Raw genomic sequence first — 13,658 nt, forward strand, 5'->3', positions numbered from 1 at the left:
TTGAGAACTCCCTACAATTAGAGCTGAAACTTCATCTTGCAGGGACCGCCTTCCACACAATCATCTGGAGAACCTCAGATCAGCATCAGAGAAGCTCTTCAAATAATTGCTGCAGAAACCACTTTCTCAAAATGACTGAAGTTTGAGTGTCTGCTTCTGCAAATTCACCAGAGATCTGACCTTCCTCCTCTCCCTCCTTAGCCTAGTCTGCCCCCATTTCCACCTTTTTCCTGCCCCCCACCTTCTAGCACCTCAACTTGCCTCCCTGTTTCCCCAATCTCTATCCCTTCCGGTACATTGTATTTACTTTTTTATAGCTACAATATCATGGGTTTCACTGCTGCAGCTGCTTCTGCCGAACAGGCTCCTTTGGCTCCCAGCAGTCCCCACTTTCTGGGGGCTTCAAAGTCAAGGAGGGCCAGGACCAGACTTGGGTGGGATGGGTGAAGCCTGGGGAGTCAGAGGACCTGAGTTCTAATTCCGGCTCCACCACCTGTCTGCTGTGTGACCTTGGGCAAGTCACTTCACTTCTCTGTGCCTCAGGTCCCTCATCTGCAAAATGGGGATTAAATCCCTTCCTACTTAGAATGGGAGCCCCCTGTGGGACCTGATTATCTTGTACTTACCCCAGCACTTGGTACAGTGCTTGACACATAGTAAGCATTTAACAAATACCACAATTATCATTATTATTACTGTTATTTTTAGGAGGAAGAGGAGAAGGGAGATAGTGGGTGAGAAAACTCTCCCTTGACTCCCTTCCTTTGCTGCCACTGTTGCCAGTTCTACCTTCATCAGGCTTCAGACTGGCCCCAGTTGACTTGGCAGCCCTGGAGGCAGTTGGGACAGTGGAAGCAGCAGCAAGGTCCACTGCATTGGAACTGTGAAAAATAAACAAAAATGTCAAAATAGATACAGACTTGAGAAGGTTGCTGGCTGGAATCAGTGAAACAGGCAGGTGAGTTAGAGGTGTGGGGAGCACAGCCACAGGGCCCAAGGAAGTGGGGCTAGGGGACAAGCCTACCTTTTCATAAGTCAACGGGAAAGAGGTTGTGCTCATAAGTTCTGGGCTTCCCAGAGCAAAAAAAAAAAATTCACTGCTCTGAAGGGTGACTCTTCAAACATGGAAAGGGGAGAGAGGGAGTGCGAGAGGAAGGCGGGGAAAATGGAGGTCAGCTCATCCTGTTCAAAGAGCCAGGATTTTATTCCTGCAACCCCCATCACTAGACAGCTGTTCAAAGCACTGCAGCTCCAGTCTCCCTGGCCCTCTAAGAGCTTCGCTATGATCCCACCCAGGACCCCCGCTCCAGCTCCAGCCAGCCCTGCTTCTGCTTGATACTCCATTGTGCAGTCTCTTCCTTGGCAAAAGGTGCAGCATTTGCTCTCTCATTTCTACTTCAAGTCTTCAAAAGCAATCAACATTATTACAATGACGATTCCTGGTATCAGTAATTGGGTCAGCTGTGTCAGCCTACAAAGGCAAGACTGCACTCCTGTTTAATGAAAGTGATTGCTTCAGCAGAGCATAAGAGCTAGTTGTTAAAATAATTCCACTGCACCCGAGATTTTCCTAATTGCTAACACTGTGATTTTTGACTAGGTGCTATGTTTGGCATTATTTTAAAAAAATGCAGCTGGGAGTTTTCATGCAGACCTGAAACTGCACTGCCTCAATGGTGGTAGCTGTCAAATCTGTACATACCTGCCAGCATTGGCCAAGACTCTGAGAGTATTTACACTTCCCTTTCACAAGATTGATAAGCATTGAGAAAAATCCAGTCAGTGCAGTGTTGGCATGAAAGACAACCAGTGCAGCTCTCTATATTACTAGGTGATTTAACGTTTCATTCTAAGCTTAGCACCAGTGGAGGAAAATGCTGAAAATGCTATCTTGAAACTCAGATTACAGGATGAATATAACAGATGTTTAGATCTCTTTCACCTGCCTTCTTAAAGGTACCATAAACCAAACACTGAGCTGCAACACTCTTCAGGTAAAGACACATTTCAGCAGAAAACTAAGTAGGAGAGAGATTGAAAACACTGCGGCAATCTATTTGAAACAAGCAATTCAAATAGCACACCTTCCCCATGCATGTCACACTACCACACATGATTTTCAGAAAACATTTCTCCCAAAAATGCATAAATGGTTTCAGGTAGAATCTGCCAAATCGAAAATTAAATCACAAAACACATCTAGCTTTTTACCATGATCGTCAGATCGGCGAAAACAGCAAAACTTTCTTTTCTTCTTATCTTCTTTTAATAAATCGGCCAGCGTAACTCCTTCATGTTAAATACAGGCAATTTCATCAGTTACACAGAAGATGGCAGCAATAGCAATGTAAAAAGAGAGCTAGGGGGCTCTGGACAAAGGAAATTCTGTCTGGAATGTGAGGTCAAACATGAAATGGAGATGGTGACAACATAATGAATGAGGTTCTAAAGTGCATTACTTTTGAAGGCAAAATCTGCTGTTTTAGAAAAAGAAAACAATAGTCCATGGCATACAGATCAAGTCGACCAGCAGGACCACTGGTCTCGTGTTTGGGTCTCCCCTTGCCCCCATTGTCCTTGGTTGGCACAGGAGGTTAGAGGGGAGATGTGCTGGGGTTCTATTGCTAGTGCATGAATTCACTCCCTGCCAAGACACACTCCCACACAGGGCACTATCCAACACACTTTAAACTTCTGTGTCTGTTTTTTGTTGTACTGTACTCTCCCAAGCGTGTAATACAGTGCTCCGCACACAGTAAGCACTCATTAAATACAATTGAATGAGTGAATGAATGGAGAGCATGCACATGCATCCCTCTCCTGAGAAAACTGACCTAACCCCCATGAGTCCTTAGGTAGCAGAAATGACTGTGCCAATGGTGGTTCAGCTTCTGTCACATTCCATAACTACAATGAAAGGGGCAGTACTCCATAGTACAAGACATTAAGGTCTCTCATAACATCTAGTCATGCTCCTGGAAAACAGGCAAATAAGGAAAACATTGCCTTTTGAAATAGGCATCTTCTTAATCACTGTCATGGGGAAGAGGAGGCTAGGATTTTTTGTGTTTTTTTTTTTTGTGTGTGTGTGTTTGTTTTTGCGGGGGGGGTTCTCTAATTTTTCATAATTTTTTAACAATTGACAAGAATGTAAGGACAACTACTTAAAATCCATGAGAGAAAGGAGAGGTGGAGCCCCTAATTCATTCTTCTCTCCCACAGTGTCTGTCTCCTCCTCTTGCTCCCTTCGCCTTCTGAACAGTAAGCTCATTGAGGGCAGGGAATATGTCTGCTTATTGCTATATTGTACTCTCCTTAGTGCTCTGCACCCAGTAAGTGCTAAGTACTATTTACTGACTGACTTCACCTTATGGACCTGCACCCAGTTTTCTTCCTCCACGTGCTTGCTCTTGTCTTGTTTTCTGAAGGCACTTCCTGGGGATGCTGCTGCAAAGATGACCTGAATGTTGAGTTGCCTGAGATATCCATCACCCCAATGTCAAAGAACTGCTCCCAGATACATAAGGGCAGGATTAAGAAGTAGTGCAGGCCCGCCAACCTAGGAACACATCAGGCCATCTGCAAATTAACATTCAGACTGCCCTTTAGCATTCCTCTTAAATGCTAAGTTTTCAATGTCCTCATCACCAGAGGCTTCACTGCTGAGCCACCTTGACTTCTGCAGGAATTTCTCGAGCTTTACTGAACCTGCTGAAAAGGTGACTGGTTCTTATTTCCCTCCTCATGCTTTTTCCAAAATTAGCCTCCTGCTGGGAGTTCTGTTGAGCTTGTCATATCATGTCTCATGGAAAAGGATGCATTTTTAGGGTTTTACCCTATTTAACTGTTTAGAAGCTCACCTAACTATACCTGACTCTCCACTCTCCCACTTCTGACTGTTGGCTCATGCTGTTCTCCTGGCCTAGAATTCTCCTCCTCCCCCAAATCCAGACCACAGCTCTCCCTATCTTCAAAGCCCTCCTAAAATTCCATCACCTCCAGGAATTCTTCCCTGATTAATTCAAAGCAGCCTAGCCACAATTACCCAACAACCACCCTTAGCACACATGTACCTAATGCCTAGTCTCAGCAATTTTGTACTTATGCATATTTACTGGTATATTCAACCATTTATTCAGCAATATCATATGTGCACCACTTCTGCTATATATTTGTTCTTTCTCCTGCTTACACTATTTGTAAATCATTTTGATCACAATTTCTCCTCTATTAAATTGTAAACTCCTTTAGGACAGGAAACCTTTGTTTCGCTTCTATTGTACTTTCCCAAACATTCAGTACAGTACATACAGTAGATGATGAATAAACCAATTAATTTATTCTAACTTCCAAATCCTTCTTTAAAAATCAGCCTAATTTTACTAATCCTGTGTTACTCTACTCAATTCTGGAACATTTGGCATGAATTGGAGAAGATACTAACCCAGCCTCCAGATATTTATAATCAATGGGTTTTCTAATTAGCAGTTCACATCCCCTGGCAGTAGCTCTTATTTTATTTATAGTCATAAAATTATGAGGATTATTCCTGGAAGGTTAAGATACAAAACCAGCTCCATGAAAGGATACAGCATGGCCTAATGGAAAGGCCCTGAGACTGAGAGTCAGGAGATCCCTAATATCCACTCACAGCTCTGCCACTGGCCTATATAACCTTAGGCAAGTAACAAAGATAAGTAATTCAGGTGCCTCAGTTTTCTCTTCTATAAAATGGGGATAAAAATACCTGGTTTCCATACCTCTTAGGTTATGAGCCTCATATGGGACAGGAACTGTGCCTGATCTTGTTTCTACCCCAGTGCTTAATACAGTGCTTAGCACATAGTAAGCACGTAATGCCACAATTAAATAATAACAACAATGCAAAACCACATTCTCCATTGGTGAGAAACAGTGTTTGGGATGGCAAAAAGGCAAGGAAAAATGGGCTATGACCCAAATAAATGATGATCATGGATGCATCCTGGACTAATAGAAAGGGCACTGGACTTGGAGTCAGGAGACCAAGGTTCTGCTGTCAGCTTTACCTCCGACCTGCTGTGTTACTTTGGGCAAGTCACTGAATTAATCTGGGCCTCATATACAAAATTGGGATAAAATAGATTGTGAGCCCAGTGTGGGATACGGATTACCTCACACCTTTCCCAGTGCTAAGCATATAGTAAGTGCTTAATGATGATGATGACGATGATGGCATTTATTACGCACTTACTATGTGCAAAGCACTGTTCTAAGCGCTGGGGAGGTTACAAGGTGATCAGGCTGTCCCACAGGGGGCTCACAGTCTTCATCCCCATTTTACAGATGAGGTAACTGAGGCCCAGAGAAGTGAAGTGACTTGCCAAAAGTCACACAGCTGACATGTGGTGGAGCTGGGATTTGAACCCATGACCTCTGACTCCAAAGCCCATGCCCTTTCCACTGAGCCATGCTGCTTCTCTGCTAATACATGCTATTATTATAATTATTATCATTTTTATTTCTCTTTTCAGGCTTTATAATCCAGTTATACCTCAGACTCTAGTCCTTTTCAGAGAGAATCTTGACTAAATCCAGCCAGATCTCAACTCTATGAAAAACCAAGCACTGCACATGTAAACTGAAGGAGTGAGTAATTCTGCCCTAACAGCCCTTAGAGATCCAGAGAACAGTTGCTGACAATCTCAAAATTCCAACTGGGATAATTGTCTTCCCATCTTGCACAAAGTTTAGGGTCCCATGCCTCCCAGTGGCTGGCAGGATTGGTTAAAGTTTTTCTTCGACCAGGATAGTGAGAGGGGACAATACATGGCATCCAAGCAACTAGAAAGTGTTATTTATCTTTCTAATTCTCCCCTCCTTTATCACCCTTCCTCTACCTTTCTCTGTTCTCTCTGCCCTTCATTCCTCTCCCCCGCCCCCCACCATCCCCAGTAATTTTAATGGTACTTATTAAGCACTTACTATGTCCCAGGCACTGTACTAAGCACTGGGGTTGATACAAGATTATCAGGTTGGTCACAGTCCCTGTCTCACATGGGGCTCATCCCACATGAGGCTCGCAGTCTATGTAGGAGGGAGTATGATTTAATTCCCATTTTAAAGATAGAATAACTTAGGCACGGAGAAGTTAAGTGACTTGCCCAAGGTCTCACAACAGACAAGTGGTGGAATCGGGATTAGAACCCAGGTTCTTCAACACCCAGGCCCATGTTCTTTCCACAAGTGCATGCTGCTTCCTCTCTGTTCTTCTCCTCCCTTTCCTTTTCTCCTTACCTCACTCTGAGCAAAGAAGGAGCCATTCGGAGCTAAGGTGGCCCATAGTGGTCTATATGGGCATGGCCCACTAGGAGTTTGGCTTCTTTTCAGTTTCATATGACCCTTTAAGATGGCCTTGAAAAGACCTTGATTCCCTGCTCCACTTTCTGATCCAGAATATATGGCCATATTAATGTATGGGCACCCAGGGATTTCAAGGTAGATTCCTTGTCTGTGGAACTTCCCTTCCTTTCATGAGGCAATTTAACCTCAGAGTGCTGATCTTGGGGACATAAGGACAAGCACAGCTTTTTGCTATAGGCCTTCCCCGAGAAAGGGTAGCATACTGAAGCTCACACTTTAATATTAATCTTTTGAACTGCGGTTACTTTGCTAGATGGATTTTAATTGAATGCTTCAAATTTTCTACTTGACCCTGAGGAAATTTAATTGTGAAAAGTACCATTTGATAACTCGAATAGAAAAAAAAAAACCCTCTTTCCAGGCAAGTCTAGCAAATTCCCCCAGATGGACTAACGACTGACTGTGTTACATGCATATGGATGCTCTCCTCTTCCACAAAAATAAATGTAGAATCAAGAACAGCAAATTAGAAGTGACTAAAGAGAGGGCAGATTTGGCAATCTTGCCCTTCAAATGTCCCTGGTCTATAATGGCCCAACCCCAGGCTAACAACCAAGATGCTGGTAGCTATTACTCTTTACTGTAGTGACAAGTGCTATCAAATAGCATTTCTCTTGCAAATGAAGAAGTTTCTGAGCCCAGAGTGATTGGGCTTGAAAGGGCAGGATAATGTGGATGGCTCAATGGGGCTTCCGACATCACTTGAAACTACATACAAAAAGATATTTTCATTCATAGTTGGAAAATGCCTACTCAGTACTTATGAAAACATGGCATGTATTCACAGATATCACTGTCTTGTACTTAATCATCTCATTCCAACACTATAAAGGATTATTTTTTCATTAGTATTTTCCATAGTGGCATGTCCTATTTATCTGGGCAATCATTTAGAATGCTACCTTGTAAAGCATTTCATTGTTCTTTAAGGCCTAATCACTGATGAGAAGAGAGTTTAAAATAGATTTTTAGGCTTCCAGATTTTAATAGCTCCAGAAAAATGCCATTGTTAACTCCAAAGCAGCTGCACAAGTCTGAAAAATTGCTCTGAGATTTGGCAGGATTTCTAAAGTAGCTTGAAGTTGAGTATAAGTTAAACACATTTTTCCTCTAACATTTCTTCTCAAATGCTCAGGATTTACTGAGGGAATATTATCTGTTCTTTCAACCGCATAATTCTGAGCCCCAAACTCCATATTTACTTAAGTGACCTTTTTAATAGTTCAGGAAATGCATAACGGGCTACAAAGTCTGTCAGGCTGGCCATTCAGACAGTTTGGTTAAGTATCAGATCTCTGGCTTTTTCCTCCAAGCTAACGTATGAGGCATCATTCAGTACAACAAAATGCAATTCCTATATATTAAATGACACATCAGGATGAAAATGCTAGCCAGAACAAGACCAAGGAGAAAGAAAATTCTCAGAGTAGTGGAGATTTTTTCTATTGTTGGGCAACTGAGGAATGAACGATGAGCCTGAGATTTCAGTCCCAAAAACCTACAAGAAGGAATTGATTTTAGTGATGTCAAAAGCCAAAAAGCCAAGGTTGTCATTATCACAGAAAATATCAGTGCAATCAAGTAGGACTGTCCCCCAAATCCAAGCACCCTAGAATCCTAGAGCTTGAAAGGCCCTCAAGAGGTCACCCAGGCAAGCCCCCTGTCTTAAGGCAGGACTAAACCTCATCAGTGCAAAATTAATAGGTGCCCATGCTAAAGATCACCAGTAAAGGGAGATTCCAGAACCTCATTCAGCATCCAACACCCTGATGATCAAGACCTATTTCCCTTTTATTGTCACATCGGCATCAGCAGCACCTGAAAGGAAGCTCTCCAAGAAAAATGCAAGGTTGAGTTGGAAGAGGAGACTGAGTTAGAAGGGGGTACCTTTTCTCCAAGATCAGTTTTAAGCCAATACTCCTGGCCAATATGGAGCTGGGCAACTCACATCTCCTTCCCCAGAAGCAGATGCAGCTCTAGAGCATGCAAGCCTTTGTTTTTAGGTCAGAGCTCAGTCATACAGGGCCAGGTAGTAGGAGGATGCATGAGGCAACCTTTCAATCTTTATTATTCTGCTTCTGCTATGGGACACGCTGGTCAGGAATGTTCACATGGCTTCTAAATGAGGCTCCTCAGAAAGATCATAATAAAAGTGAAGCTGCATTCTTTTTCAAATGGGCTTATGGTTTTTGAGGTTTAGACCAGGAAAGTTGACCTCTATCTCACCCGAAGGCCTGGTATTACTGTCTGACAGATTCAAATTTGGTTGACACAGGCACATAATGGAGTATTCATTTAAAATCCTATTCTCCTGGACTGCACGAATCAGATGACTTGAGTAATACCTAATGTGTGCTACATACAATAAATTCTAGAACCAAGCAAAAACTGGTTCAGTAAAGAACAAGAGTATATTATTTAGACAAACAACATTAAACTGGATAATCATTTCTACTTGAAATATCACTGTTTAGAGAAGAAATACAATGCTAATGTGTGATGGGCAGCCTAGCTTTGAAGTAGTTTAAGCCCTAGTTACCAAATTAATTCAGCTATTGACTACTTTTTAAGGGCAATAGTTCTTCAACCACTCATGTAGTTACATAATGCACTGAAGAGCATCTACATTTCCAATGTTATGTTAAAATCTCTTGCAAGATCACAAGACACCAGTTGAATTGAGGTAAAAATGCAGTTTGTGGCTTTTGTCAAGAAATGGGAGACAAAAAAAGTCAGTACATACTATTTCTTTTGCCTTCTTCACCCCCTTCTTCTTCGTTCTCTGGGTCTATATCTTCGGCTTGGGTGATCCAATCCAAGTAGCCCTTCAGATCCTCCTCAAGCTGCTGCTTCTCCCGCAGCTTCTGGAAATCTCCCCGAGCTTTTGCTTTCTCTCTTTCCTTGGAAAACTCTCTAAGGAATGAAAACAGAACAATCCCAAATCAGGACATCTGCATGGTTATAGACCAAAGCACAATTGACCAAACTGTAAAGCATTCTTGCCGGAGGACACACAACATCGCAAAGTACAGGTACAGTAGCACAGCAATAGGAATCAGACAGGAATCAGGAAGGAGATCCAGCAATTTCTTCCTAGGTGAGACTCTGATGTTAAAGAGAAGCAAAGGACCCATGCCTTGCTTTTTTTAAAATGCCTTTGAAGAATGGCTAACAATATTCAATATTCAGCCAAAAATCCAGTTTCCACTGTGGGCCTACAATAAATACAATAAATATGTCTTGATGGCTGTTGGCCTTCTAGCTCCTTCCTTCCTTCAGGGTCTGGCTTTAGTCAATGTCCTCCCATCTACTCCAGAGTCTCAGGTGGTACCTGATTAACACTCATTTTGGCCAAGTGGCCTATCCAATAGCATCTTATGGCTGAGGGCATAATCAGAGCCAACATTAAGGAGATGACTTAATGCACTTTGCAATAAGGGAGGTTTATTACGAATCTACTCTGACTCCAGCCCTGCTTTCTGAGGCTTGTGAATCATTACGTGAATCTTTTCCTGCATGAGGTCTTGGTGTGACTTGGAGAAGAAAACCTCACTTTCCTGTTTTTATTTTGGATTCTACTATGCTGAGTGAGTGTTTCTTAACTGGAGTCAGTGAGTGTGAACTTGGCTTTTCTCTTTTGTCACACGAGAGAGGGCAATGCCATTCTCCACGGTTCTTCCAGGCTACTGGCTGCCCTGACCTTGCTTTCTCAGAGAAGCAAAAGCACTTTCCAATTTTCCAGGCTCACCTGCACGCTTATGTAAAAACCCACATTTGCCCATGAAAATTGGATAGGCAGGTGAATAATTACCCAATTTCCTTAGGCAAGCACCCATCTGCATCACCAAATGTGAATTTCTAAATGAGCCAAGACAAAAAGTCATACACTGAGGGAACAATTAAGAAGAGTGCCCCAAAACAGAGGCATTCGCCTCTTAGGCTATGAAGGAAACTTCTAGAGCAAATATGAAACTTCACACAGCTGAAGGTACTCATGGGTAAGGAAACATATTAGAAAGCTATGAGAAGATGACACTTTCTAACTTTAGAGTGGTCCCAGCCTGAGAGAAAAATATGCATGAGAAAACATGGAAATCTGCACTTCCCTTATATACTTCCACAAATGTCCATTTTTCTGCCTAAGTGTGTGTTGTGTGACTACAGTGGGGATGCATGTTTAAATTGGGCAAGTGGGAATAACGATTACAAACATTCTGTGAAATCTCAGTTCAGGAGGCCTCTGTGCTGGACTTTATGTTCTAGGAATAGACTATGCAGAGAATCCCATGGGGACAAATACCAAGACAAATTCAAGTCTCCATCGCCTTGGGATTTTGGCTTTGCCCTTTTACCAGTCCCACTCGCCCTAATCACAAATTGAATCCAAGTGGGAAATGCAAGGCCACATAGCTTCCTAGGACATTGGTCATAAGTCACAGAAAGTGCAACCAAATCGTACATCGAGAGCACACATCAAGGAAGCCATTGACTTCTACATTAAGCAATGCTCTTCAACAATTCAAGGTGGAATAGACTTCAGTGTCAAAATGAAAAGAAACAACTCACTGTACAGTTTTTATTTTTGTGAAATCATATTATCCCTTGGAGTAAGACTAAACTAAAATATTAGTCACCAAAAATTACCACTGTTCAAATCATTTTTATGTTGAAAGCCTAAAACTCAAAGTTTTCACATACTGACTGTATAGCATGAGTTTGCGCTGATGATTGACCTCATTTCTTGGCAAAATAATTGTTAACCACATTAGAGGTGACACAATTGTCACCAAAGAGAAGGGAAGCTTTGTAAAATAAATTCTAGGTCCACTCTTACACTAGCTCCAGCTAGAGAGGTGTGATAGTCAGAAAGGCATCATTTAATCTTCCAAGATAATATGGCCTCTTTGCTCAACATGCTTGAGTGGAGCTGTGGGTTTGGGGGTGGGGTGCAGTGGTAAGGGACTCCTGAGGTCTTTTTAATCCCAGAGTTTTTCTAAGCCCAATCTTCACATACTTCCCTGGAGCATAAGAAGAAAATTTAATAAAACCAATCAATCAAACATGGGAAGCAGCATGGCCTAGTGGAAAGAGCACCGGCCTGGAATCAGATGATGTGGGTTCTAATCACAGCTCCATCAAGTACTTGCTGTATGACCTTGGGCAAGTCATTTAACTTCTCTTTGCCTCAGTTCCCTCATCTGCAAAATGGGGATTCAACACCTGCTTTCCCTCCTAATTAGACTGTGAGCTCCATGTGGGACCTGATTATCTTGTATCAACCCTAGCATTTAGTATTGTGCTTGGCACAGAGTAAGCATTTAACATATATCACATTTATAAGAATTCCATAATAATAAATAGCCAATGGCATTTATTTTGCACTTACTGTGTACAGAGCACTATACTAAGGGCTTAGGAGAGTACAATTCTACAGAGTTGATAGACACATTCTCTACCCATAAGGAGCTTACAGGAATTTACCAAGCTGCTAAGGGGTTTTTGACAGAAAAATAAATAAAAATGTATATAACCCATATATAGATCTATTTGAGATTCTCAGAATATAAGGGTTGGTTGGGACCTTGAGAAGCCATCTGGTCTCTTGTGCTTCCCAAATGATTCTGCATTGTTTTCTTTCTTTGCTTGCTTTGGAAAGCATGGAGGGCAAAGAAAACGTTTCAAGGACATAATAAAACAAAGACTCAGACAATGCTGCAGCCCCGCTGAAAACTGGGAGTCAATTGTTGAGGACTGGAGGACTGAACAGCATGGAACACTGCCATCAAGAAGGGAGGGGCTCTGAACAAAAACTTCATAAGGAATGAATAAGGAGGCCAGAGTGAGAACAGCTTCAGGTGCTACGAACGTCAAACATGACAAAACAACAAGCAGTGTGGTCTGGTGGATAGAGCATGGGTCTGGGAGTCAGAGGACCTGGGTACTAATCCCAGCTCCGCCATCGTCTGCTGTGTGACCTTGGGTAAGTCACTTCATTTCTCTGGGCCTCAGTTACCTCATTCATAAAATGGGGGTAAATAATAATAATAATAATAATAATGACATTTGTTAAGTGCTTACTACATGCCAAGCACAGTTCTAAGCGCTGGGGGGAGGGGGAATACAAGGTAATCAGGTTGTCCCACATGGGGCTCACAGTCTTAATCCCCATTTTACAGATGAGGTAACAGGCACAGAGAAGTGAAGTGACTTGCCCAAAGTCACACAGCTGACAAGCGGCAGAGCTGGGATTAGAACCCATGACCTCTGACTCCCAAGCCCATGCTCTTTCCACTGAGCCATGCTGCTTCTTGTGACTGTGTGCCTCATGTGGGACATGGACTGGGTCCAACCTGATTAGCTTGTATCTACCCCAGTGCTTAGTACAGTGACTGGCACATAGTAAGCATTTAAGCCCGCAACCTTGGTGTCATCCTCGACTCTGCTCTCTCATTCACCCCTCACATCCAAGCCGTCACCAAAACCTGCCAGTCTCACCTCCGCAACATTGCCAAGATCCGCCCTTTCCTCTCCATCCAAACCACTACCCTGCTCGTTCAAGCTCTCTTCCTATCCCGTCTGGATTACTGTATCAGTCTCCTCTCCGATCTTCCATCGTCCTGTCTCTCCCCACTTCAATCCATACTTCACACTGCTGCCCGGATTGTCTTTGTCCAGAAACGCTCTGGGCATGTTACTCCACTCCTCAAAAAATCTCCAGTGGCTACCAATCAACCTACGCATCAGGCAAAAACTCCTCACCTTTGGCTTCAAGGCTATCCATCACCTCTCCCCCTCCTACCTCACCTCCCTTCTCTCCTTCTACAGCCCAGCCCGCACCCTCCGCTCCTCTGCCGCTAATCTCCTCACTGTGCCTCGTTCTCACCTGTCCCACTGTTGACCCCCGTCCCATGTCATCCCCCTGGCCTGGAATGCCCTCCCCCTGCACATCCACCAAGCTAGCTCTCTTCCTCCCTTCAAGGCCCTACTGAGAGCTCACCTCCTCCAGGAGGCCTTCCCAGACTGAGCCCCCTCCTTCCCCTCCCGCTCCTCATCCCCCCCCGCCTTACCTCCTTCCCCTCCCCACAGCACCTGTATATATGTATATATGTTTGTACGTATTTATTACTCTATTTATGTATTTATTTTATTTGTACATATTAATTCTAATTATTTTATTTTGTTAATATGTTTTGTTTTGTTCTCTGTCTCCCCCTTCTAGACTGTGAGCCCACTGTTGGGTAGGGACCGTCTCTATA

General features: G+C 43.1%; 1 protein-coding gene across 1 annotated transcript in view; it reads right to left on the minus strand.

The window, feature by feature from the left end:
* The window catches only part of CACNA1D (calcium voltage-gated channel subunit alpha1 D), a 430,516-nt gene that overhangs the window by 103,923 nt on the left and 312,935 nt on the right, over positions 1-13,658 (minus strand). The window contains exon 9 of the mRNA XM_038740776.1: positions 9,146-9,315. Coding sequence (XP_038596704.1) covers positions 9,146-9,315 — 170 coding nt within the window. The remainder of the gene's footprint in view (positions 1-9,145; positions 9,316-13,658) is intronic.

This window comes from Tachyglossus aculeatus, chromosome X1 (genome assembly GCF_015852505.1).
Source record: "Tachyglossus aculeatus isolate mTacAcu1 chromosome X1, mTacAcu1.pri, whole genome shotgun sequence".
NCBI lineage: Eukaryota > Metazoa > Chordata > Mammalia > Monotremata > Tachyglossidae > Tachyglossus > Tachyglossus aculeatus.